General features: G+C 41.6%; 2 protein-coding genes across 2 annotated transcripts; both read right to left on the bottom strand.

The window, feature by feature from the left end:
* Window positions 1-3,776: 3,776 nt before the first annotated feature.
* Window positions 3,777-23,719, bottom strand: LOC137780015 (protein NLRC3-like). Its single transcript, XM_068568322.1, has 13 exons — window positions 23,631-23,719; window positions 23,429-23,545; window positions 22,496-22,609; window positions 22,203-22,281; window positions 21,821-22,049; window positions 19,872-21,669; window positions 19,598-19,771; window positions 18,390-18,563; window positions 17,763-17,936; window positions 6,806-6,979; window positions 6,507-6,680; window positions 4,512-4,558; window positions 3,777-4,354 (listed from the first exon to the last, which is right to left on the bottom strand). Exons 1-13 carry the CDS (start codon window positions 23,717-23,719, stop codon window positions 3,777-3,779), a joined length of 3,921 nt encoding a protein of 1,306 aa, XP_068424423.1.
* On the bottom strand, window positions 7,073-9,723 carry LOC137779755 (protein NLRC3-like). The gene is made up of 3 exons (XM_068567933.1): window positions 9,699-9,723; window positions 9,132-9,281; window positions 7,073-8,865 (listed from the first exon to the last, which is right to left on the bottom strand). The coding sequence occupies exons 1-3, from the start codon at window positions 9,721-9,723 to the stop codon at window positions 7,073-7,075; spliced, it is 1,968 nt and encodes a 655-aa protein (XP_068424034.1).
* Window positions 23,720-27,832: the final 4,113 nt, after the last annotated feature.

The following is a 27,832-nucleotide window of genomic DNA, read 5'->3' as shown; positions in this document are numbered from 1 at the left end:
AAATGGTGGTAAGAATGAGATAAATACAATTGTTGTTTAACTTGTAAAATCTAAAAATAAAATGATTGAAAGAAATGTCTCCTGTGACTGTTCATCTGATAATCCCCCGTGAGGCTGTGACTCGTCTCAACCCTTATAAAGTGAGTACGTATAACGTCTACAATCTCGCTGCCTATGTTGAACTCACATTGTAGACACACTGCAAAGTCTTCAACCAGAGTTCTTACCTTAAGTTCCTCTGGCAGCGTCGGTCCTCACCTCAGTGTCACACTGCTTCAGGACGGGGAGAAGGTTAGATTGATAAAGAACTGGAGTCTGTAGTTTTATTTACAGCTTACTAAATGATAAGACTGTGGTTTTATTTCAGTTTTATACTTTTCTTCTATAAATCAGCAACACGTTCAATTCATTGAAACAGTTACACACAAAATGTTTGTTGAGGGATTTTCTACATATGTGGTCCTCACATCAAGACTGATGCTCTGAAGGTAGAGGAGCTTGATGCTCTGAAGGTCTCTACCTTCAGAAGACAGCGACAGGGTTTGAGGAGATACACATGTTGACATTTTGACCCAAGGACAAGGGGAGGATGTGGAAACACATGAAACTGTGACCCTGGGATGGAGATGTGTGTGACGCTGCTTGTAACACTGGGGGTGATAACTACATGAAATAAAATGCATAACTTGCATTAATTTGTAGATGTTCTGTGACATTGGCTAGCTGGCACAGCGCTATAGCTAAAAGCTGACATGCTAGCTAGCCGGAAAGATGCTAGCGCTGGTTATTCACAATAGCTCTGAATAAACAAACACAAAGGATTAAAGCTTGTGGAGCTTCTTTATACCGTAAATCAGCGGAAAGAAAAACTTAACTAATTAGCTCAGCCATAAATGTAAAATAAGTTCACACGGTGGATGTAAAAAATGTAACAACTCGACCGGTGGCAAACGGCTGCAGCTAACGGCCAAAAACGAGATTTGGGAAAGTCCACGTGTCTCACACAGTCCCGACTGGACCTGTAACTGGATCTCAAGAGAAGATAATTGTTAAATCGCAGATCTTATAATATGAGTCCAAATAAAATATCCATCCATCCGTCCATCTGTCTAACTAACAACTTGTGTGTCTCCTCCTCTCAGGCTGGAGTCTACATGAGTGAACCGGCCCCTGAGTCTTCTAAAGCTGTGGCTTTGATCAGGACGACCTTTGTGACGTCACAGTGTTCCAGCAAATGTGAACGAATTCAAACTTCAAACAACAAAAGCAGGTGTGTGTTATGGGAACCGTCTCTATCCTGCTTCATGTGCCCATCCCCCCATGTGAACCACACCTTACAGACTAAACAACGCTTATCTTCTCACTTTCCCCCTAAATACACCTGGAACATCAAAGTCAGGGTTTCTTTCATGTCTCTCATAATAAATACAGTACTAACGGCACAATTGCTCCCTTGTCAAAGTATCAAAATCTGCAGCGCTGCACCGTCCACGCTGGTGGATGAAGAGGCTTCATGGGTCAGGCCCCACTCAAGAGGAACACTATTAATATTATATTAGTACATGATTATTTAAACTCCCAAATACTTTATTAAAGCAGTTGCTGCATACAGGAGACGAGATAAACAGTGATTTCTATTGAGGGACACCAGAAACATTAAACTGGTCTGTTGGCTGTTCTAATGTTTGGAGACATTTATGAAATATCATGAGATTTGGAATAATGTTTTCAGAAAAATGAAGAATCCTAAACTGTCAGAAGCTGTTGTCTCCGTTTCAGGAATCCTAAAATTTACAATTCGGGTACGAGCTTCAGGGGGGACGTGGCTTTGGAGGGAGATTTAACATGGCGGCGGATAGAGCAGAGAGGTGGACTTGCTCTCACATTCAGTCGGATTTCAACGCGTCTGAATCTGTTGGATTCCTATCGACCGCAGTTTATGACTGAAGACAAGATTTCCAACGTTTTGAGCTATACATTATGCCCAAAGAGTACACGGTATGGAATACAGGGCAAATTTAAAATGTTTTTTAAATTTGCCCTGCACTCATCACGCACTCTGAGCTTATGTATACACACCAATGTTGAAGGGAGAAAAAGTGGGAAAAAGCATAAGACTAAAACACAGATAGTTAAAAAACTATAAAAGATATCAATAAGGAGAGATATGTGGTAATAGCTGAACACTTTGTCAACGTTTTAAACTTGAAATGGTGTCTCTAGCTAAAAGCATGGCAGAGCCTTCGGCTTTTGGAGTTGAAGAAGTTTAAGCGGATTTGAAGATGTTCTTCATTGGAAACCATTCATTTTTATTTTCATAAAAAGCTTAATAATTTGAATATTTGAAAGAATATAAAAAATGAAAAAAGCGTGAAATAATAGCTGAAGGTTTTGTCAACATTTGAAATTTGAAATGGTGCCTCTCGCTGAACGTATGAAGAACCAATAAACATTTGAAGTTGAAGATGATTTTTAAAAAAGTCAGGAATATGAAAAGGAAGGCTTTTAAATGTATCTTCCAGTATATTTTCTTTCTGAGACCAATAGTTCATACATTTTTTTCAGGAGAAATCTGACAAGTATTTGGATAGCTGGTGCAACAGGTGGAGGACTGGAGGACTCCAGCATGGACCTGTTTAAAGGGCCACCGCTGGAGGAGGAACCCATGTGGTTGGGAACCTTCAAGAGTGAACCAATCATTCACTCCTGTCAGCCTATTGCAGAAGAAGATCTCTCTTACATTATGGAGACAACCAGACGCCTTCAGAGACGAGCAAGACTGGACTTTGGTTGAAAAGTACAAAATACAAACCAGTTTCATTTGTTTTTACAAAAACAAGGTTAAAGGTTACAATAATGGAATATGCAAGAAGAAAAGAAAAGATCAAATGTAAAGAAAAACTTAAAAGTTAAAATCACCAACGAGGCTCGTCAAAAAGACTTCAAACCAGAAGCCTGAAAGAAGCCAAGTCCTGGTTCTTTGTTGTCTCCTCATATTTCTTGCTTTTTACTTCATGACTGAGTTTCTCACTACAGCTGCTTCACAAGTTCACCTCTTTAACGCATGTGTTCTTTGACATCAGTCCTTAAACCTGGAGTTTCCTCCCAAATCATTTGGACTCTTTCTGGTCCTCATTAGTTTCTCATTCGATACCTGATCTGTGCTGGTTAAAAATCTACCAACTCTCTAGATTATGTAGCGTTTCATTGAATAAACAGCTGGGTTGGTTCTTGATCAGTAGTCTGGTTCTAACTTATTTTGTCTCTTTTGATTGGTTTCTATAAGTTTTCCCAAACTAGCACACAGTCAGTGATGAATGAAAGTAAAAGGGAACAATACAACGTGAATAATGAAATGAAACAAATTCTTCATTTATACACAGTTGTGATGGATTTGGACATGTTTGCTTTGACATGATGTTTTTTGTGGTTTATTATCTACAATCATCCAAAACTTTGGTTTATTTTCATCTCAACGTCACTTATCAAAGTTTGTTCATTTGTTACACGACGATCAAAGATGATGAATTTACTTTGTTCAAATCAAAACAACTCTTCACAAGACCTCGCTCAGCTCTCGGACATCCATCTGCAACAGCACAAGTCCAGAGAGCTCTCAATCTTAGTCCAGACCAGCAGGTACCCCTCACCTGCTGCAGCTGTTTACAACCACTGAGAGATCAGTTTGCTACGAGCTAACATCAGCTGTGTGTGATTCTGTACAGGCTGAACTATCTGGACAGCAGAGAGAAGGTTTCTCTACCAGGAGGAGACTCTCAATCCTCCAGAGAACACAGAGACACTGAGGAATCCGAGCTGAACCCAAACCCAAACCCAGGATGAAGATGTTCAGTAAATGTGGTGTTGAAAGTGTGGAGGTGGATCAGTGTGTCAGAGGAGACTCTGTAGAAGGACAGAGAGCCAGCAGGACAGTCCACATACACTGCTACTCTACCAGAGGAGGAGGATGAGGGGGGGGAGGGTGAGGAGGAGGAGGAGGAGAAGAAGGTGATGGGTGTTCTTGTCTTATTGTGAAGGACAAAGTAACCAACACCACCATAACAGTCCAGACTCCAGGAGTGATCATTCCTTCCAAACAAACAGTCTTCACTGTCTCCTCTCCTTCTGATTCCTCTGTAACTCACTGATATAGAAATTCTTCCTCTCCACTCGACCTCCCAGTAACAGCGACCAGTCAGACCAGTTCTACACAGCAGCTGATGCCAGCAGTTAAACCTGTCTGGATGATCAGGATATGACTGATCCTCGTCTACACGTGTCACCTTCCTGTTGTTATCAAACAGTTTGAGTTGCCTGTTTACTGTGTTTGTGTCGATTGTGAGTTCACAGGAATCTGATGGAGAGAACAAGACACAATACAGCTGCAGTCATTAATCTATCATCTGTTCATCTAGTGACACTTTGATGATGACATCAGAGATGTGAATGAGTGATGTCACAATGTGCAGATGGTTGAATGTTTTCATGAATCAAACTCAAAGCCCACTTACACTTCCTCAGACCTGGTCTGAACCATCGGACTCCAGCAGGCTCCACCCTGAAAGGAGGAGGGGGGTCAGAGCAGCATGAAACATGGACATGACATCACTCTCATCACAGAGCTTTGGGATTCATGTGCATGTGGACCACTTATTATTCATCCGCTGATCCTCTGTTACTTCATGGAGCTTCTTCTGATTGGCCCATGACGACAGCTCATCATGTTCACTTCTTCATGAGATATTATGATCAGTGTTATATTGAGCGTCATCCTCCAGGTCAGACTCAGGTTCCTCTAGCAGTCAGTCAGGAACTCAGATGTTTAAACATCTGTTGGATGAACAGCTGCTCCTGGACACTTCGAGGCTGCGGTTGAATAGTCCTTTTTGGTGAGGAACCTTCCTCACTGAGGGAAATGACCCGGAACTACCGAAGCGGCCGCAATGATGAGGGGCGGTCGAACTCTCTAAACGCAAAGGAAAGGAGCTGCATGCCTCCTAACTTAGTTCCTTTAGCTTAGGAACCACTGGACCTTCCTTAACGAAAGGACAGGAGATAATGCCGACCCGCAATCCCTTGCGGCGGCAACATTTAAAGTATCGTTTCATTTGGCCGTTCACAAGAACAAACGATCATGAAGACAAACGCAGATCATGTAAATTACAAGTAGCGTAACTTGTAAATACTTTCAATAATCTGTTAAACGGCCAAATGGGAGTCTATGGCAGCGAGCAAACTTTTTACGGTCGTTACGGAAAGGAGAGCTTCTCATTGGCGGACAAAACTGGAATCTTCGGGCGCAAACATTTGCGCCCTAGCCAATGACAGCGCTTCTTATTTCAATGTGACTGGACTATTCGTCGAATCAGAGACCTGTATTATTCCCTCACTTCCTGTATAGCTCCCACGTAGCTACGCGACCAAAATAGCTAGCAGAGACATGGTGACTGAAAACTCTGTGGTGTCTGTACGCGAAACATCTTTCAATCGACGATCAGATGTTGACAAGAAGAGGCTGAACGAGTTGGAACCCGAACATGAGGATTAAAAAACCCAGCAGCAAAGCACTGACCGTGGGAGGACGTCCACACGGAGCTTCTCTTCAAGCCTATATGCTAACCAGAGCTGGTTAGATGGATGCTAATAAGCTTGGAAGGATTGCTGCAGAGCAGAGGTGAGTGTCAAAATCAGCAGATGCCTGTGTTAGAGTTTAATGTTTTATCTTTCCCTCAGCATTTGGGTGGATATCATATCAGACTATAACTGTATCTAAAATACCAATTCAACCCAACAACAAGTTAGTTTGTGTGTGTGTTTGTGTTATAGTTCCAGGCTAGAGCATCAAGATAGCTCCTGGCCTTCTGTATATGTTGATGAGCCATCAAGACACACAAAACATTTTTTTTTGTCTACAGCCACGACAATAGTTGAAGTCAAAGATTATTAGCATATATATGGCCATAGCACCAGGCTAGATATTTCCCCACAACTTATCTGTCTGTCTCTCTCTCTCTCTCTCTCTCTCTCTCTCTCTCTCTCTCTCTCTCTCTCTCTCTCTCTCTCTATATATATATATATATATATATATATATATATATATATATATATATATATATATATATATATATATATATATATATATATATTTATCTGTAGGTTTGTGACACCATGCTTGGACACACCAGAGAACACGTTGCCTTCAAAGACCTCATCAGTGCCACCTTACTGCAGGGCCCCAGTGTGAATGCTACAAGTAGGGGCCCACTCTGTCAAACACCCAATGTAAAATGTGATGTATCTCTTCTTGAATCTATTCTGCTCTAAACCTCTTTCATGTGAGGGTCTGGGCACCTCTTTTATTCTGTAAACCTCTGAAACCCAACCCAATGTTTCTTAAACCACTCTGCTCTGAACCTCTTATGCCCAAAGTTACAGTTTGTCCATAGCTGTTATTGGACCCACGTAAAACCGCCTCTGCTCTGTGGCTGCAGCAGGCCTCTTCATACCTGAGAGTCTCCAGTCTCCAGTGTGGATCGTCCAGTCCAGCAGACAGCAGCTTCACTCCTGAGTCTCCTGGATGATTGTATCTCAGGTCCAGCTCTCTCAGATGGGAGGGGTTGGATTTTAGAGCTGAGGCCAGAGAAGAAGAGCCTTCCTCTGTGATCAGACAGCCTGACAGCCTGCGAACATACACAATAACACACATATTACATCTTAAGACAATCTGAAGGAGGATACGAGTTTATCCATGAATGTAAATCAGGATTTGAATATCCATTAGTTTGACATGTTGATGAATCCTGACCGGAGAGTCTCCAGTGTACAGTGGGGACTCTCCAGTCCAGCAGAGAGAAGCTTCACTCCTGAATCCTGCAGGTTGTTGTTACTAAGGTCCAGTTGTTTCAGACTAGAGGACTGGGAGCTGAGGACTGAAGACAGAGCTCCACAGCTTCTCTCTGAGAGGTTACAGTCAGTCAGGCTGAAGAGACAAGGAGGAAGAAAAAATAAACAATAAGTAGAAAAGATAGGAGCGTATTTAAGTTATGATCTATAAATCTAACTCTCTCTGTACTTACAGAGATGTGTTGGAGGCTTTGACCACTGGCAGCAGCCTCAGAAGAGCCTCCTCTGAAGCAGAGTACTTCTTCAGGTCAAACACCTCCAGATCTTCTCCTGATGACAATAAGATGAAGACCAGAGCTGACCACTGAGCAGGAGACAGTTCATCTGTGGAGAGACGTCCTGACCTCAGGGACTGTTGGACCTCCTTCACTAGAGAACCATCATTCAGTTCATTCAGACAGTGGAACAGATTGATGCTTTTTTCTGGAGACACATCCTCACTGATCTTCTTCTTGATGTACTGGACTGTTTTCTGATTGGTCTGTGAGCTACTTCCTGTCTGTGTCAGCAGACCTCGCAGGAGAGTCTGATTGGTCTCCAGTGAAAGACCCAGGAGGAAGCGAAGGAACAAGTCTAGGTGTCCATTAGGACTCTGTAAGCCCTTGTCCACAGCACTCTGGTAGAGATGTCTTGGTTTAGGTTTAGACCACCAGGAAGTTGTTTGTTCTTCTGCCAGCAGGTTGACACCAGAGTCGATGAAGGTCAGATGGACATGAAGAGCAGCCAGAAACTCCTGAACACTCAGATGGACAAAGCAGAAGACCTTGTCCTGGTACAGTCCTTTCTCCTCTCTAAAGATCTGTGTGAACACTCCTGAGTACACTGAGGCTGCTCTGATATCGATGCCACACTCTGTCAGGTCGGATTCATAGAAGATCAGGTTCCCTTTCTGCAGCTGATCAAAAGCCAGTTTTCCCAGAGACTTGATCATCTTCCTGCTCTCTGGACTCCAGTGTGGATCTGTCTCAGCTCCTCCATCAAACTTGACCTTCTTCACTTTGGACTGAACCACCAGGAAGTGGATGTACATCTCAGTCAGGGTCTTGGGCAGCTGTCCTCTCTTTGTGGTCTTCAACACGACCTCCAGAACTGTAGCAGTGATCCAGCAGAAGACTGGGATGTGGCACATGATGTGGAGGCTTCGTGAGGTCTTGATGTAGGAGAAGATCCTGCTGGCCTGCTCCTCATCTCTGAACCTCTTCATGAAGTAGTCCTTCTTCTGTGAGTCAGTGAATCCTCTGACCTCTGTCACCAGGTCAACACAGTCAGGAGGGATCTGATTGGCTGCTGCAGGTCGTGTGGTTATCCAGAGGCGAGCAGAGGGAAGCAGCTTCCCCCTGATGAGGTTTGTCAGCAGCACATCCACTGAGGTGGACTCTGTGACATCAGTCCGGACCTCATTGTTGTGGAAGTCCAGAGGAAGTCGACACTCATCCAGACCGTCAAAGATGAACACAACCGGGAACTCTTCAAACGTGCAGATTCCTGCTTCTTTGGTTTCAGAGAAGAAGTGATGAACAAGTTCCACCAAGCTGAACTTCTTCTCTTTCAGCACATTCAGGTCTCTGAACGTGAATGGAAACATGAACTGGATGTCCTGGTTGGCTTTGTCTTCAGCCCAGTCCAGAGTGAACTTCTGTGTTAGGACTGTTTTCCCGATGCCAGCCACTCCCTTTGTCATCACTGTTCTGATTGGTTCCTCTCCTCCAGGTGAGGCTTTAAAGAAGTCTTCTTGTCTGATGGTGGTTTCTGGTCTGTGTGGTTTCCTGGATGCTCTTTCAATCTGTCTGACCTCATGTTCATTGTTGACCTCTGCAGTCCCTCCCTCTGTGATGTAGAGCTCTGTGTAGATCTGGTTCAGAAAGGTTGGGTTTCCTGCTTTAGCGATCCCCTCAAACACACACTGGAACTTCTTCTTCAGGTTAGATTTGAGTTTACACTGACAAACTGCAGCAAGAAGTCCTGAATGAACACACAACAAATAAGGTTAACGAGTCAAAGAACATATTTCAACATTTCCTCAAAGAATGAGTCTATGAATATATTCTGGTCCATCTCTTGAGACATTAGTAAACGTTCCATTCATCCAGCATGTTAAATCTTTAGAGAAATCCTCTTACTGCTCTGCAGACAGTCAGCCAGCTCCTCCTGCTTCATGCTCCTCAGGAAGTGCAGTGAGATCTTCTGAAATGCTTCTCTGCTGCTCCTCCTCTGCTCTTCATCAACACCATCCAAAACCTCCTCATCCTCCCTCTGACTCTCTATGCATTCTGGGTAATCTGAACTCACAACCTTCTGGATTTTCTTTAGCTCCTCCTTCACAAAAGTGAGGATGTTCTCCTCCAGCAGCTGGAACAGAATATTCTCTGAATGACAAACTAAAACCATGGAAGCAAACATCAGATCCGTGTTGGACAGACTGACAACCCACTGGTCTAAAGAGTGCAGCATGGAGATGATGGTGAACAGAAGACATGTAAAAGTAGTTGTACAGGTACAGACCATAAATATGGAGTCCAGGTGTGTTTGATGCTGCTGGGCAGACGGACCTCTGGGAACCTCTGAGCTCTCCTGGTCCTCTCTGTGGAGGAGTCATGAACCATCAGCTCACATTGTGTCTGCACCACAGACTGTTTATTGTTCATGATGTTACAACACAAACACAAGAATAAGTTAAAGATGTTGTGTTGTGTCGCAAGTAATCATTTTATAAACCAGATGCTAAAGACTGGAGATGAAGGACGACCATCTGTGTGTCAGTTAGTCATCTTGTTTCATCTGTTTTAAGAACTTACTCTGGGTCATAAGAACGTTGTCCATCTCTGAAGTTAATCAGACCACCTTTAGACCGATCACTCTTCATGGACACACAGCTGGGTTCAGGAGACTTTTCTTTCTGCTGCTGTGAACTGATAGAAACACTGGACATACAATATTTATTTTTCTGCTTACACTAGTTTTATTGGACAGTATAAGTGCTGTAATTAGGGCCCGAGCACTGACGCAGTCAGAGCGGACGACCTATTGCTATGCGAATGTTCATTATAATTATGCTTTGAGTAGGGAAAAGAGGTGCTTTGGTGAAACCTCCATGTCTCAAAATTTCCACACCTATCTGACTCTGCGAAAAACCGCAATCTGATTGGGGTGTCAGAAAAAGGTCGAAATAATTAGCTCGCTAGCGCCCCCTTTAGTTGCGAAAGCTCGCGCTTTTTGCCCACTATGACGGATTAACTTAAAATTTAGCACACATGCCCGTGTGGTAGTACTAAGTACTAAGTTCGGCCTACTTAGATTTTAAGAGAATCAGAGAATCAGAACAGTTAGTCATCTGTTTCATCTGTTTTAAGAACTTACTCTGGGTCATAAGAACGGCCTCCATCTTTGAATAAAATCGGATGACCTTTAGACCGATCACTCTTCATGGACACACAGCTGGGTTCAGGTCCAGGTTCTGGTCCAGGTTCAGGTTCTGGTCCAGAGGACTTTGCTCTCTGATGGGTCCTAACAGAGAAGAAGACCAGCAGGCAGGGGAATTCTGTTTTTAATCTTCAGGCAGAGCAGCTGTTGGGAAGAATCTGAATATATGATAAGATTTGAAATATGATACAGCAGGTATATAAAGTCATGATTAACCTGTAAATTATACAACCACCATTGTATTGGTTTTGTGTGGCCTCAATAAACACAAAATATGAGCTTCATAAAACACCTGAAGTACCAGAGTCTAGACTTTAGTCCAGTATCAGAACTCAATCTAAGGACTGAATGTGTTTTATAGATTTATAAGTTTATTAAGAGTCAAGGTTCAAGTGAACGATCAGAGAAACAGTCAACATGAAGTCAGAGTGAAGACGCTGAAGGTACTAAAGTGTGGAGTGATACCTGTTCATGTTGCTGATCACCTACAGCCCCCTGATGGAGACCCACGAGTTCACCTGGAGGTTCAGGTCTCTGTTGTCCGATCCACTTTGAGCCGTGGACTCCTTCTCAGAGACAGGAATCTACACATGAACCGGCAAAGAGCGGCTGGTCGGTCATGAAACACACCGGGAGGGTTCGGCCCTCTGCAGCTCTCTGCTGTGTGGACCCGGTCTGTGTGGAAGAAGAGTTTCCTGTTGATGTGATGGCTGCTGTCCCGCTCCAACACTGTGGGGACCCAGTGTGAACCTGCAGCTCAGAGAGCAGCTGATCATGTTTCATGACTTTATGATCATGTTAAAGATTAACCCTCAGCTTCTTCCTGCTGCCTCTGACCCACTGGAAGCTGCTCCTCCCTGAAGCATCACCTCCACACGGTGCTGGGCGTGAACACAGGACATGACTTCACCTGCACAGGTGTGAATGAAGCCAGCAGGAAGCTTCATGTGTCCACCTGCTGGAGGTCAGACCCATCAGTGCTCTGCTGCATTTAAAGCATCAATATGAAGCGTTGCTGCCTGCATGTGTTTGTTAAAGTGATGACATGCAGTCGTTCAGACAGAGGAGACTTTTACATGAGCTCACAGCTTCATGACATGAACCTTTATGGAAAGAGACTCAATGAGAGCGAACTCATGAATACACATATGTACATATATACTAGGGCTGGGCAGATTAATGCGTTAACTCAGCGTTAATCTGAAAATCCTTTAACGGTGTTAATTATTTGGTCACGCGTACTGCATGTTTCTTGGGGTCAGCTACCAAAAGGTAAACGCCTCCAAGTGGCAGCTCCTGAACCTGGAGCTGGGAGACGCCAAGCTGGCAATATACAGCAGCAGGAGACGCAGGGTGGAGGGAGGGCGGGGCAGGAGGCACTTCCTGTATTCAGGTCTCTGGTCAAGGCCAGAGTCTGGGTAGATTTTATATTTTTTAAGAGCATGAACAGTATGGACGAGTTCATCCAGAAGCGTCACGATGATGCACTGTGCTGTGTCTCTGGAGAGGAGTTAGCATGTTTGAAACTGATTGTAAAATAAAGGTTTTGTAAAAAAAAAAGAAAAAAAGCCTCTCTCTCTCTCTCTCTCTCTCCAACCAGCAGCACTAACTGTTGAGTCACATGGAGGATTCTTAACAGTTTACAAAAGTTCCACAAATAAATGTAATTAACACATTTTAGAAGCTTAACACAATACAACACTATTATTATTATCTTTAAGTCTATAGTGTGTGTGTGTGTGTGTGTTTTTATGTGTGTGTGTGTGTGTGTGTGTGTGTGTGTGTGTGTGTGTTTCTTACAGCGCCTGGGCTCATCTCCAGCACCTGTCGTCTCATCAAATCCTTCTTTCCTCACTCCAGTTGCCAGATTATTTCATCATTTCCAGTAGTGTGTGCTGACTCTGGGCCTCTCATATTCCTCTCAAAGGTTTAGACTCCTCTTGTGCTTTACGTTGTTTTTGACTGGTACTAACTCCTGTTCCCTGGGCCAGGACTCCATGCCTGCATTCCTGCCCGACTGCCACATGCGTTCACCTCCTGCCACGCCCAGATCACCTGTGTTTAGTGAATAAAGTCCATTCCCTACCTTGCTTCCCTGTGTCTGCGCTTAGGCCCGGCCAAAGCAAACCCTAACAATATAAGTATTAATATTAATATGTCTTTGTTCAAAATGACTAAAAAGACAAACGTTTTCATTGAGATCAATGTTTAGATTCTCAATTTAGGCAATCATTTTTATAATGTCTCCGTACAATTATATGACATGTTAATGGACATAGCAGAGGTCCCCCTGAAAAAGGCTGCGTTATAATTTTACTTCACAAGTTTAAGGATCTGTTTTTATATAGATCAGACACTGTTAAAATACAATATTGTTTATGTATATAGTTTTGGTATTAAAAACCCTAAAAAAAAATCCAATCAACTTCAAATTACTGAATGTCATTTTACCTCATGTGTACAAACAGAGCACAATGCGCCCTCGTGTGGACAAACTGTGGTACTGCAGGTAGTTTGCTCCACCGCAGGCTTGATGTTGGTGACTATTGTGCGAGTTTCTGCTGTAAACTGGCATGAGAAAAATATGTATCATGAAAATAAATACATTGCACAACATATATAAGGGGTGGATGATAAAATAGTTTCTAAAAAAATAATTCTCCAGGTTTTATTCAGAGAAAATCTTTTTTTTAAACGTTACCAAATAAGGCAAACAAATTAAAACTATATAAAAACACAAGTAATCACAGTTTATATGTTTCATCAAACACTGTTAAAATACAATATGGTTTATTGACATATTCATGCTCCAAAAATAACTCCAAAAAATATATTTAAATATTTTACAAAAAGAATGTAATCATCCTGAAATGGCAGAATGAACATTTCCCCACAAAGCATTGCAACTACAACATATTGATGGTCTTTAAAAAAAATCCCAGTTCTTGTAAATAGTGATCTCTGCTGTGTTGTTATCCTGCTGTCTTGACTGGCTGCTGATACACCACCATGTTCTCAGAGATCAACCGTACAAACAGAGCACAAAGCGCCCTCGTGTGGACGGACTGTGGTACTGCAGGCAGTTTGTTCCACCACAGCCTTCATGCTACTGACTATTGTGTCAGTTTCTGCTGTAAACTGGAATTGGAATTAGATGATACAATACATATATAAGTAGTTGATTTTACAATAGTTTGTAAAAGAGAAAGTCTGCAGGTTTTATTCAGAGAAGAACACCTTCAACTTGTCTGTTTTCAAATGTTACCAAATATAGAAAACATATTTAGACTATATAAAAACTCAGTACTCAAGGAATCATTGTTTATGTTTTGCATCAAACACTGTTAAAATACAATATTGCTTATGTATATAGTTATACAGTATAAAAAAAACTCCAAAAAATCCAGTCATCTTCAAATTACAGAATGTCACCACGTACTTACAAACAGAGCACAATGCGCCCTCATGTGGACAATATGTGGTACTGCAGGTAGTTTGCTCCACCGCAGCCTTGATGGCTGGTGACTATTGTACCAGTTTCTGTTGTTAAACTGGCATAAGAAATAGATGATACAATATTAACACACACACACACACACACACACACACATATATATATATATATATATATATATATATATATATATATATATATATATATATATATATATATATATATACACATATATATATATATATATATATATATATATATATATATATATATATATATATATATTTATTTTTTGAAAACAGCATAAAAAACAAATATAAAAACAAAAATCATCATCCTTCATATTGAACCTACTATAACAATTGTATTTATCTCATTCTTACCACCATTTAGGGGACATTTATATAATTTTAATTCTTAAAGAACAATATCCAGAATATATTTACACACTTTTACTGACGCAGCATTTTCAATGTAGAGATTTTGTGTTGTTTAAGTACTTTTACATCAGTAAATGATATGAATATTTCCTTCACTGCCTCTTGCCACTCTATAATAATACAAACATAGTGAGTTTGGCCTAAACTTAATTTTTTTCTAAAACAATTGCACATGTACAATTTCACAAATGGTTAATAAGAAACAACAAAATACATTCAAACAACTCTCAAACTCAAAACTTGTGTTTTTGTTCATTAAAGCCACCGTGTAAAGAATTTAAAGATTATTCATCTTTGTCGCCCCCTATTGGTTTATTAAAAAAATACTGAAACTTTAACGTCATTCCGGCCCAAAATGAACATGAACGTCTCCAAGTCAAAACAAACTAAGGATTTCAAATGATGTCACATGACAGCTGTTTTATTTATTCAAGTTGTTTGTCTTCTAGCATCATGAGGAGCTGGGAAACATCTCTGAGGCCACAAACTGGACTGAACCGGTTCTGAAGACGTAAGAGTTTGAGCTGAAGCGCCAGACAACAAACAGGAACAAACAAAAAGAACCAGGAGAACTTCAAAAGGTCCTCGGGCCTAAAGAAGAGAGAACCTGTTGTTACATGAGGCCCAATGTCTGTATGTGTGAGAGGGGGTCAGACTTTAGTCTTTAAAAGTCTTCTGCTGTGTGGGAGACTAAACCAAACCAGCTGGAGGGGTGGACCAGTCTCCAGTCTCCTGATGCTCTCTGGATCACCAGGACTCAGCTGATCACTTCCAGCTGATGAGAGGAGAAGAAGAAGAAGAGATGGATCAGTGTCCAGGATTTATGTCTTCATAACATTATTCATAACATTATATATCTATATATCTATATATCTATAGATAGATGTGTATGTATATATATGTATGTATTCATTTCGCTTGCTTGCATGTATATATATATATATATATATATATATATATATATATATATATATATATTTATACTTAATTCTTACTTATGTATATATCTGTTACCCCTGTCCCTGTTATTATTTATTTTATTTTATTTTATTTTATATGTGTGTTTAGCTTAGCTTATTGCATTGGGATGCTGCTAGTATGACAAAAAAATTCTCCTTGGAGATTAATAAAGTACTTTTCATTCATTTCATTTCATTCATTCATTATTTTGAGTGTTGATGGAGCAGCTACAACGTTAGCTTAGCATTGATTGATCCAGACTTCATTTCGGAAACTAACATTTTAAAAGTAGTTTTCTTGTCATCTTGTGGAGAAAACTAACAAAACATGAATGAAATGACTCTGAAGTACCGAAGCGGCCGCCATGATAAGTGCCGGTCGAATTCTCTAAACGCAAAGGAAAGGAGCGTCATGCCTCCTAACTTAGCTCCTTTAGCTTAGGAACCACTGGACCTTCCTTAACGTGAGGAAAGGAGAAAATGCCGACCCACAATCCCTTGCGGCGGCAACATTTAAAGTCACGTTTCATTCGGCTGTTCACGAGAACAAACGATCATGAAGACAAACACAGATCATGTAAATAATAAGTAGCATAACTTGTAAATACTTTCAATAATCTGTTAAACCGTCTGGAAAACTATGAACGTTACGTTGAACATGCTGTAAAGTAATGAAACAGCTCAGCCCTCATTCTTTTATTTTACTTTAGTTACAGAGGTTTTAATGAAAGTATTAAACTGGTCGAGCTCTTCAGCCTGACTCATGTTTATGATTATCATCTGTTTAATCAACTGTTTTGTTACATTACAATAAAACACTATCAAATTGTGTTTCATAAACTGTTGTCTGCATATTTTTATGATCAGATTATAATCTGCATATAAACTACAACAACTTAAATGGATATGAGACGCACATATGACACACATCGTTAGTGGGATAACGTATTTAATTCAGCAGGTTTGAAACTGAAAAGACAGTTTAGTAGCTTTGTACTCTGTGTAAAATGCCTTGGTTTCACTTTCATATTCCTTCGTTCATTTTTATTCCATCCTCATTAATAAAGTAATATATGAACCGGGTTGTTTAATCTTCTGCATGACGCAACACTGTAAGAACACAGGTGAAGTATTTAAGATGCTTTATTGTGGTGGAGATGGACTACAACGTTGTAGTTTCACCGCTGCAGACACACTGACGTCACTAACATCGCCTGCCGTCGCGACAGAACTATGTTGTTGCTGAAAGTGGAGTCTGATCCTCTAAACACTCAGTTGTCTTTTTCTAACTCCTCATGAAGTCTCCTTCCCATCTTTCCTTGACCCCGTGACGTTTCCACAGAGGTCAAGGAAAAGTGCTTAGGGTTAGACGTTAGGAGGTGATTATTTGACTATTGGACCGCAGCCTGTGTCTGTTTGGGTTAAACAGGATGTCTATGCAGCGAATAGGTTTACAGATGCGCTCCATAGCGCCATCTATTGTCGGGGATTTCCGTTTAGCGAGGTAACTTCTGGATTAACTTCTGGATTAACTTCTGGATTAACTTCTGGATTAACTTCTGGATTAACTCTGGGTTTTCCGTCTCACGAAGCTGGTTCACTTCTTAGCGGGGTCCGTTGCCCTGGTAACTTACGCTGAACGTCTAACCTGCTCTGGAGCAGGTTAAGTTACCGGATAAGATCTCAGCGGGGATAAAAGACGCCTACTGACCAATCATTGTCCTGGAAACATGACCCGCCCATTTCTACAGAATCCCGTTGAGGAAGGACACGGATAGTAAGAGCAGCGCTCTGCAGAGAGCGCGTGTTTCCTGACCGGCAAAATCAAACATACATGAAGCCTAGAAGATATTATAATAAACTCACTGACCGCTTTGAACTATGTTCTTGTGTTTCGTTGTAACTTGCTCTCGTGTTCTTTTAGCTCTTTTAGGAGTTGCAACTGAAATGAGGTTATTGTTAAAACGAAAAGAGAATCAAAAATAAGAACATCCATTTGAGACAGTGATTTAATATTACAATCCCAGTCATTTCCGCAATAACAGAATGGCTGTTTTTTTGCCACGATTCCTTGCGGCTTCTGGCCGCTGCAGCAGTGTTGCTTTCTGCCTTTTGCTTGTATTCTTTCTCTATATTTTTCATACATTCTTGAGATCGTAATTTGCTCCTCCTTTGTAAAATACGTTGCTCTCGGCTCCTTCATGGTGCACGATTGGTCTAACAAAGTTAACTCCGCCCCTTTCATGTGCACGAGCACAGATCTAGATGAGACACTCCTGGTTTGACTAACGAGTTGATAACCGGCTTCATGAGACCAAAAAGCGAGACCGCGGACATCTGGTTAAGTGCAGCTGGATAACTGAGGGAAACCCCAGGTATGTTAAACCAGCTTCTTGAGCTGATGCAGCTTCACTTCCTGTAGACGTGAACAACAACACATGGACTCAAACACAACATCACAACGAGCTTCTGGCTAATCTGATTGGCCGACTGCTCTCGCTCTCTCGTCCTATCCTGAAGCCTGTGGATTTGTGTTTGGTACAATACTGCTGAAACCAGCATGGACTGACTCAACCCTCTACTTACATCAGAGTCTCCAGTCTACAATGTGGACTCTCCAGAAAACAACTCAGCAGCTTCATGTCTGAATCCTTCAGCTTGTTGGCGCTCAGATCCAGTTCTCTCAGACTGGAGGGGTTTGACTTCAGAGCTGATCCCAGAGAAGAACAGCCTTCCTCTGTGATCTCACAGTATGACAGACTGCAAACACACAAAACAACACACAGAGTTTATTATATCGATACACAATTAATCATTATTTTCATCATCACCATGAGTGGCTTTCATTTTGGTTTCTTCTTCTTTTGTAAACAGACATTTAGTTTCAATCATGTCACTGTAAACACATTTAAATCCTGATTCCAATGAAATTAGTTCTTTTTTTTCTCTCCCAACAAGTTTTTGTCTGTAGATTTTGTTTCCTCGGCCTGAGCGACTGATCATCAGTGTACTGAACCCTGCTGGAGTAAAGACCTTGTGTTTGCACCCTACTACCAGGACTCAAGTCTGCATCTGAGTCCTACTGTCTTTGGTCTCCAGTCCTGAACAATAGTACCAGAACATGTAACACTTGATGGATCAATACGTAGATAAATCAATAGAGTTATTGATTAAACATGAAGGTGCTACACTAGCAGCAGACAGTGAACCCACCTCAGAGTCTCCAGTCTACAATGTGGACTCTCCAGAAAACCACTCAGCAGCTTCACTCCTGAATCCTGCAGCTTGTTGAAGCTCAGATTCAGTTCTCTCAGACTGGAGGGGTTTGACTTCAGAGCTGATCCCAGAGAAGAACAGCCTCCCTCTGTGATCTCACAGTCTGACAGACTGCAAACACACAAAACAACACACAGAGTTTATTATATTGATACACAATGAATCATTATTTTCATCATCAACATGAGTGGCTTTCATTTTGGTTTCTTCTTCTTTTGTAAACAGACATTTAGTTAAAATCATGTCACTGTAAACACATTTAAATCCTGATTCCAGTGAAATGTGTTCTTCCAGTGCAGTAGAAGCTAAAGGTCATTTTCTCGCTTTTACATCATTTTTTAAATTCACCTTTTAAAGGAACTTGCATATGTGTTACATACCAATCTGTCATATCTAACAATCTCAGCTCTCTATATAATGAGGCACCAATGCCATAAGGCAAAAGTGTAAAGAGAAAATATGACTCTAAAGCTGAAAAATGCAATCTTGATTTTTGAAATTCTTCACATCTCTTGTGAAAACATAACTTTACTCAGGTGGTCGAACGGTTTTAGTGATAATAAAATGGTAGATACTGTCACTACTTTCATCAACATGAGAGGGACTGAGATACAATGGGACTGAGGAATGACTTCATACTACAGACCGAGCTTCATGATGTGTATTCAAATGAAAAAATAATATTAACACTTTGTTTTCAAACTAAATATGTAGTATATATGAGTCAAAATATGTACTATAGAAAAACAAACATTTACTATGTTTCCACAATGTGCACGTTTCAGTTTCAGTTTAATTTTTACAAGAACAGTTTAAAGAACAGGAACAACATATATACTCTGTATATATGTGTGTAGTATGTACTCTGTATGTATATGTGTACTATTTACTTTGTGTAAATGTGTGTACTGTTTACCAGCACAACGTCGCGTGAGGCCTCACAGAGTAAAACTGAACAGATGAGCGGAGCAGAGGCTCTCTGTGTTTTTTAGTACATTCAAGAAAACACTGATTTTTTTCTTAGGTGGTAGTGTGTTGTCTATCTGAATAAAAACCAGTGGATCTTTGCAGCATTGGTGGATGTGTAGGTATATAAGACACTTAGACCACTTTGTCATCTTTGTGGTAAATCATCTGATCCTGACCTGAGAGTCTCCAGTGTACAGTGTGGACTCTCCAGTCCAGCAGAGAGAAGCTTCACTCCTGAATCCTGCAGGTTGTTGAGGCTCAGGTCCAGCTGTTTCAGACTAGAGGACTGGGAGCTGAGGACTGAGGACAGAGCTCCCCAGCTTCTCTTTGAGAGGTTACAGTCACTCAGCCTAGGAGAGGAACAGGGATTAATACAAACAAAATGTTTAATCAAAGTAAAATATCAAACACATGTAGTAATGTCAATGTATCCATAATGTCTCCACATACAGAGCTTTGTTGGAGGCTTTGACCACTGGCAGCAGCCTCAGAAGAGCCTCCTCTGAACCAGAGTATTTCTTCATGTCAAACACATCCAGATCTTTTCCTGATGACAGTAAGATGAAGACCAGAGCTGACCACTGAGCAGGAGACAGTTCATCTGTGGAGAGACGTCCTGACCTCAGGGACTGTTGGATCTCCTCCACTAGAGAACCATCATTCAGTTCATTCAGACAGTGGAACAGATTGATGCTTTTCTCTGAAGACACATCCTCACTGATCTTCTTCTTGATGATCTGGACTGTTTCCTGATTGGTCTGTGAGCTACTTCCTGTCTGTGTCAGCAGACCTTGTAGGAGTTTCTGATTGGTCTCCAGTGAAAGACCCAGGAGGAAGCGGAGGAACAAGTCCAGGTGTCCATTAGGACTCTGTAAGGCCTTGTCCACAGCACTCTGGTAGAACCGTGTTGATTTGCTCTCAAACACTTTAGACCACAGGGAGGTTGTTTGTTCTTCTGCCATCAGGTTCACATCAGAGTTGATGAAGGTCAGATGGACATGAAGAGCAGCCAGAAACTCCTGAACACTCAGATGGACGAAGAAGAACACCTTCTCTTTGTACAGTTCTTGCACCTTTCTAAACATCTGTGTGAACACTCCTGAGTACACTGAGGCTGCTCTGATATCGATGCCACACTCTGTCAGGTCGGATTCATAGAAGATCAGGTTTCCTTTCTGCAGCTGATCAAAAGCCAGTTTTCCCAGAGACTCGATCATCTTCCTGCTCTCTGGACTCCAGTGTGGATCTGTCTCAGCTCCTCCATCATACTTGACCTTCTTCACTTTGGACTGAACCACCAGGAAGTGGATGTACATCTCAGTCAGGGTCTTGGGCAGCTGTCCTCCCTCTGTGGTCTTCAACACGTCCTCCAGAACTGTAGCAGTGATCCAGCAGAAGACTGGGATGTGGCACATGATGTGGAGGCTATGTGAGGTCTTGATATGGGAGATGATCCTTCTGGCCTGCTCCTCATCTCTGAACCTCTTCATGAAGTAGTCCTTCTTCTGTGGGTCAGTGAACCCTCTGACCTCTGTCACCAGGTCAACACAGTCAGGAGGGATCTGATTGGCTGCTGCAGGTCGTGTGGTTATCCAGAGGCGAGCAGAGGGAAGCAGCTTCCCCCTGATGAGGTTTGTCAGCAGCACATCCACTGAGGTGGACTCTGTGACGTCAGTCAGGACCTCATTGTTGTGGAAGTCCAGAGGAAGTCGACACTCATCCAGACCGTCAAAGATGAACACAACTGGCAAGTCTTCAAACCTGCAGATTCCTGCTTCTTTGGTTTCAGAGAAGAAGTGATGAACAAGTTCCACCAAGCTGAACTTCTTCTCTTTCAGCACATTCAGCTCTCTGAACGTGAATGGAAACATGAACTGGATGTCCTGGTTGGCTTTGTCTTCAGCCCAGTCCAGAGTGAACTTCTGTGTTAAGACTGTTTTCCCGATGCCAGCCACTCCCTTTGTCATCACTGTTCTGATTGGTTCCTCTCCTCCAGGTGAGGCTTTAAAGAAGTCTTCTTGTCTGATGGTGGTTTCTGGCCTGTGTGGTTTCCTGGATGCTGTTTCAATCTGTCTGACCTCATGTTCATTGTTGACCTCTGCAGTCCCTCCCTCTGTGATGTAGAGCTCTGTGTAGATCTGGTTCAGAAGGGTTGGGTTTCCTGCTTTAGCGATCCCCTCAAACACACACTGGAACTTCTTCTTCAGGTTAGATTTGAGTTTACGCTGACAAACTGCAGCAAGAAGTCCTGAATGAACACACAACAAAGAAGATCAGAATACATTTCAACATGTCATTTCCTCAAAGAATGAGTATGAATATATTCTGGTCCATCTCTTGAGACGTTAGTAAACGTTCCATTCATCCAGCATGTTAAATCTTTAGAGAAATCCTCTTACTGCTCTGCAGACAATCAGCCAGCTCCTCCTGCTTCATGCTCCTCAGGAAGTGCAGTGAGATCTTCTGAAATGCTTCTCTGCTCCTCCTCTTCTGCTCTTCATCCTCACCATCCAACACCTCCTCATCCTCTGTCTGAATCTCTAAGCATTCGGGGTAATCTGAACTCACAACCTTCTGGATCTTCTTCAGCTCATCCTTCACAAAAGTGAGGATGTTCTCCTCCAGCAGCTGGAACAGAATATTCTCTGAGTGACAAACTAAAACCATGGAAGCAAACATCAGATCCATGTTGGACAGACTGACAACCCACTGGTCTAAAGAGTGCAGCATGGAGATGATGGTGAACAGAAGACATGTAAAAGTAGTTGTACAGGTACAGACCATAAATATGGAGTCCAGGTGTGTTTGATGCTGCTGGGCAGACGGACCTCTGGGAACCTCTGAGCTCTCCTGGTCCTCTCTGTGGAGGAGTCATGAACCATCAGCTCACATTGTGTCTGCACCACAGACTGTTTACTGTTCATGATATTACAACACAAATACAGCAATAAGTTAAAGATGTTGTGTTGTGTCATGATTAATCATTTTATAAACCAGATGCTAAAGACTGTAAATGAACGTCGACCATCTGTGTGACAGTTAGTCATCTTGTTTCATCTGTTTTAAGAACTTACTCTGAGTCATAAGAACGTTGTTCATCTTTGAAGTTAATCCAACCACCTTTAGACCGATCACTCTTCATGGACACACAGCTGGGTTCAGGAGACTTTTCTATCTTCTGCCGTGAACTTATAGAAACACTGAGATTTAATGAACACATAGGATTTCTATCTCCTGCTTTCACTTGTTTTATTTGACCATACCGTTCATGTCATCATCAATAAAACATCTCTTAAATGGCAACGACAACACAACTTATTTATGGTTACTTATTTGTTGCTTATTCAACCAACTAGTCATTACAATGAGACACAATAACTAAAACTTGGAGCTGGGGAGCCAGTCATAGTTATGATGAATGTAATGATGGAGGACAACCGTCCAACAGGCAACTCTTTTAAACCGCTTACTCTTCATCAAACTGCACTCTGCTTCCAGACCTCTGCAGGTACTACCCAACATCTACCACTAGTCTGCATAGCTTTATAACATATTCACAGATCTCTGAATGTAGACCCAGAACACCCGCAGCTAGTCTACAGACCTCTGAATCTGATGTATAGTCTTCTGAAACTACTTCCGAAACCACGGCAGGTAGTCCCTGAAACTCTGGATCCAGTACCCAGACTACTTCAGCTTGTTCCCAGATTTCTAGAGCTGTTCTGAAGACTTTTGTAGGTTTACTCAGTCATCTGTCTCAATAAATCTACAACTAAAAAATATCTCCTGGTCTGTTGAGGAATAAACTCACATTGTGTTTGCACCAGAGACTGTTTACAGTTTATGTTTCATATACAAACAGCTACAGAGCAGTTAGTTCAATATATTGATTCTGTCCTGATTGATCTTCATGAAAACAACACTGTAAATGATGAACGACTAATTCTGTGTTTCATAACTGAGAATCAGAACAGTTAGTCATCTGTTTTATCTGTTTAAGAACTTACTCTGGGTCATAAGAATGACCTCCATCTTTGAAGTTAATCCAACCACCTTTAGACCGATCACTCTTCATGGACACACAGCTGGGTTCAGGTCCAGGACAGTCTGGTCTCTGATGGATCCTGCTCACATGTAGAAGCAGAGTCAGTGAGTCAAAGACTTTGTGACATGAGAAGAGTCCTGGACAGTTAGAGATGGTCCTCTCACCTCTGAGCTCTGGTCTGGCTGTCATGTTCCCCACACAGACTGCTTTTAGAGGGAGGGACTCCCTCCTCTCTGTCCTCACACTGACTCATAGCAGAGTCCACACCTTCACACAAACACCAGCACCTGCTGGGAGACATCACACATTAGTTATCTTCATCATGACAATCAGCTCATTCACCTCAACACTAAATACACTCATGGGCAGTTTCCATGTTGTTGTCACTTTAGCTGCAGAGTCGTATCAAAGAAAAGACATTCACAATGTTCTTTAGTCTCTGAGCTTGTTATAAGACTTGAAGACATTCTCAATGCTCTTCAGTCTCTTGGCTCTTCAACGTTTGGATGTAGTAGACAGAGGAACATTTCAGTCAGAGCATGCAGTAGCAGCTGGTCCAATGATCCAAAATCAATCATGTGACCTTGTTAGTTGCTGAATTCAGAGACTTTCTAGAAAAGTCTGAAGAGAAAAGTTAAAAAGAAAACGTCCCTCAGACAGTCAAGTTAAGAAAAAGTTCACACTTACAAAAATATATTTACACATCTTTATTTAGTCATTTCAATTGAATAATATCTCAATAATATTTGTCCGATTTTCATATAGAACTGTATGAATTATATATTCTCGAATAATAAATACTCAAATTAAAGAAAGACAACTTAATTTTAGAAAATACAATTTTAAAACTGTATTAATCCTCAATGGGGAAATTAATTTGCCACCAAAAACTCTTGCAAACAACAATGGACAAAAACAAACAAGCGTGTATGAAAAACATATGTAACTGACTGAATTTAGTTTATATAGAAGTGAAGTGATGTAAATAAAAAAAACATAATGCATTCCTATTACTGCGCTTAACTTCTGACTCATTACGTCATATCCGGTGTGCACCGTAAAGCCTGCAAGAGCTGCGTCGGTTAAAACGTCATCATACTCAGAGATCTCTCCTGTTATGAGTCCATAACTCATGAGTCTATAAGATATGAGTCCATAACTCATATCTTAAGGACTCATGAGTTATGGACTCATGAATCCATAAGATATGAGTCCATAACGCATGAGTCCATAAGATATAAGTCCATAACGCACGAGTTCATAAGATATGAGTCCATAACTCATGAGTTCATACCTCCTGCTCGTGAGCCCTGAAGGTTCGTTAATGTCCGTTCCTCTTCCTCCTGCTGCTGATGAAGAAGAGCTTCTGGAATGAAGTCCACAATAAGAAAGAACGGAGAGATCAGCTCGAGCTGCTCAGATTCTCCTCATCGATCTCACATCAATCATCTACAACATTTATTCATATTCATTGCTGAGAATCTGCTTTCAGTGGTTTACTCACCAGCTGCATTCAGAGCTGCGTCACAGACGAAGAGAGAAGTGAAAGTGAAAGTTAAGTTGAGGAAAGAGGAGGCGGGGCTCCTCCTGGTGACGTCACTAGAAGCTTTCAACACATTTGGACTCCTCCGTTATTTCATGTTCAGAGCTGTTTTTAAACTCCATCCTCCTGAAAGAGTCTTTCCTTCTCTTTCCTCTCATGTGCAGATTCATCCAACATGAGCACATGAACAGCTCTCATGACGTCAGCACCACGCAACACATGAAGACACACAAGTATTGTCTGTGCACACACTGAGCACCAGAACTATCTACACACCTTAAATAGTGACAGATGTGTAACATTACATTTCATTTAGTTAACATTTTTATCCAAAGTGACAATAAGTGCATTCAACATGACAACAAACTCTCAACCACAAGAATCAAGAAAGTGAAACTACAGAGACAGTCAGTGCCATTTATAAATATATATATATATATATATATATATATATATATATATATATATATATATATATATACATATATATATATATATATATATATATATATATATGCCTCCTCTCTCTCCTCACTCCTCGCCTCCTCTCTTCTTGCCTTCTCTCTCCTCTCTCCTTCCCCCCTTTCTCCTCGCCTGCTCTTCTCTTATCTCCCATTGGGCGGTACCAAGAGCTGAGGAGGCGAGGAAAGGACTGTAATGTCAACGTAAAATCATAATTGCACATTTTTAGATGCATACTTTATTTTTGAAAAGCATTGTCATACAAATATTTACTCTATATTTCATTTTAAAGGGAAGGAGAACTTCTAATGGTGTGTTCACACCAAACACATCAAAATATGTCTTGACATTTATTTATTTTTTTACCTTTTTCATTATACGCTATAGATGAAATATCCACTAGAGAGAGAGAGAGAGAGAGAGAGGAGCAGGCAGTTTAGCCTGAGCCTATAGCCGAAGCTCTACTGGAGAGCACAGCGCAGCTTCACAGCCTGGAGGATACGATACCGGCGATAAAGACGACAACGCAAAGAAAAGGGATCCATTTGAAAATGGGTAAGCGTATTTACGGAACTTTGTAATAGCATATTTAACGTTACGTAGTAACGGGACCTGTAAGCCACCTAGAGCTGCTGCTAACACGGAGCTAGCAAGCTAACAAGTCGTAAATGGCTTCATGGTCTCAGGGAAACTGAACAGTGCATAATAAAATGTTGTCACTATTCCCGTTAACTTTCTTGAAGTGAACTTACTACGCCTAGTAGTGTTAGATCTCTGTTACGTGTTTGAAAGACTGTAACTATCTTGTTCACATTTTCGCTAGCTAAATGGAATTAGCGCACAAGCTTAAGACACTGGCTTCAGGGTGTCTATGAGATTGAATAGTGCATAATATAATATTGTTATGATCCCCGTTAACTTTCTTGAAGTGAACTTAGTTTAGTGAACTTTAGGTTTGTAAGACTGTCTGTGTTTGCGTTAGCTTCTGCTAACTGCAGCTAGCAGAAGCATTTTTAGCTTTTGCCCTGACCATAGCTGGCTCTTTGTTAGCGTAGCAACGTTAGCACGTAGCATTTGTTACATGTGTACTTATACTAACTATAAGTGATGTATTTTACGGAGAGGATTCACAGCTGCCAGGGTCCAGAGGACAACATACAGCATCGCTGCAGCAAGCTCCAGTCCGTCTCTGCGGATCAGCAGGCCGCACGCAGGCCGCAAAAAGCTAGACACGGCTCATCATCCCCAACATATAATAATACATTTGGTTTTAGACATTTATTTACATGTGTGTCTACCATTGTATTCATGTATCCCACTGCTATGTTATGCTCTCACTTCATGATAGAAGAAAGAAACTAATTTTGTTCATAGACCATATTGTTAGTTGGTGACAATGTTTTTTATTATGCATTATCATTTTACAGGTACAGTTCCTACATCTACGCATCATGTTGTTGTAAAGACCTGTGAGACAATGTCAACAAGTGGGCGTCTGTGTCAGAAGTGTGTGATGTGGAGAACAATCTCTCTCTCTCTCTCTCACACACACACACACACACACACACACACACACACACACACACACACACACAATAAACAGTGCTGGTTTTCCTAGCGTTTTGGCAAAGACAGGTGTTATCTGAAACTTTATTCTCTGTTCGGTTCCATCGTGACTATTAATGTGTGTAGTGCTACATGTTGTGTGTTCTCTGCTTTCCATCTTCATTTTGGAGTAAATAAGTGTATGCAGGGTTTAAAGGGGAAGTTTTTTTTTTCTCCTCTCCAACCTTTACTTCCCTGTAGATTAGCTTTACCTGCCTATCCACCGTTCAGTGGGTAAAATCTTTTTTCGTTCTCTTTCAAAAATCGGATGGAGGGGGGGGCCCATATATACCTTCGCCTTGGGCCCCCAATTTGCTAAATCTGCCACTGAACATAAACTCCATGGTGTCTGGGTTCATAATACTATCCGTAGTCCCACAACAGCCTGAATGAAGCCGCTATCAGCTCCTTCTGGAGGACCGACAGCAGACAGCAGCACCGTCACGACGGCGGTGACGAGCGGACCATCTCAACGCTGATTGGCTGACGCAACTATGACTCACGCGTTTTTGCAGCCGGAGTTGGGAAATTTCACATTGCGCGACGACCCGAGTTCGCTCCGCGACCTGCGGGCTGTTCGTGCTGCTTCTACGCGTCTGACGCGCTGCCCGCTGGGAAATACTCGTCTACGCAGCTTCAACGCGGCTGTGCATTGACTTTACATGAAATCTGCACGCGCATCGAAATCTTGACACGCTCGGTGTGAACGCAGCATAAGAGCCTGGAAGAAATAAATAAAAGCATTGAAAAATGTGC

This window comes from Clinocottus analis, unplaced genomic scaffold (genome assembly GCF_023055335.1).
Source record: "Clinocottus analis isolate CAN_PGR_092001 unplaced genomic scaffold, fCliAna1.0.p SCAF_8, whole genome shotgun sequence".
Lineage (NCBI taxonomy): Eukaryota > Metazoa > Chordata > Actinopteri > Perciformes > Cottidae > Clinocottus > Clinocottus analis.
Note: the sequence above shows the minus strand (reverse complement) of the source record. Positions and strands in the feature narration are given on the sequence as shown.

What these genes read in the sequence shown, in the direction of transcription:
- LOC137780015 (XM_068568322.1), bottom strand. Translation starts at nt 23,719, where the DNA reads ATGAGTCAGTGTGAGGACAGAGAGGAGGGAGTCCCTCCCTCTAAAAGC. An exon ending in ACCTGGACTCCATATTTATG is followed by an intron (nt 22,050 to 22,202) that starts GTCTGTACCTGT and finishes ATTCTGTTCCAG; the next exon opens with CTGCTGGAGGAGAACATCCT. An exon ending in CAGACCAGGTCTGAGGAAGT is followed by an intron (nt 4,355 to 4,511) that starts GTAAGTGGGCTT and finishes TCTCTCCATCAG; the next exon opens with ATTCCTGTGAACTCACAATC.
- LOC137779755 (XM_068567933.1), bottom strand. Translation starts at nt 9,723, where the DNA reads ATGGACAACGTTCTTATGACCCAGA. An exon ending in CAACGTTCTTATGACCCAGA is followed by an intron (nt 9,282 to 9,698) that starts GTAAGTTCTTAA and finishes CCATGGTTTTAG; the next exon opens with TTTGTCATTCAGAGAATATT. An exon ending in GGATGAGGAGGTTTTGGATG is followed by an intron (nt 8,866 to 9,131) that starts GTGTTGATGAAG and finishes GTGTTCATTCAG; the next exon opens with GACTTCTTGCTGCAGTTTGT.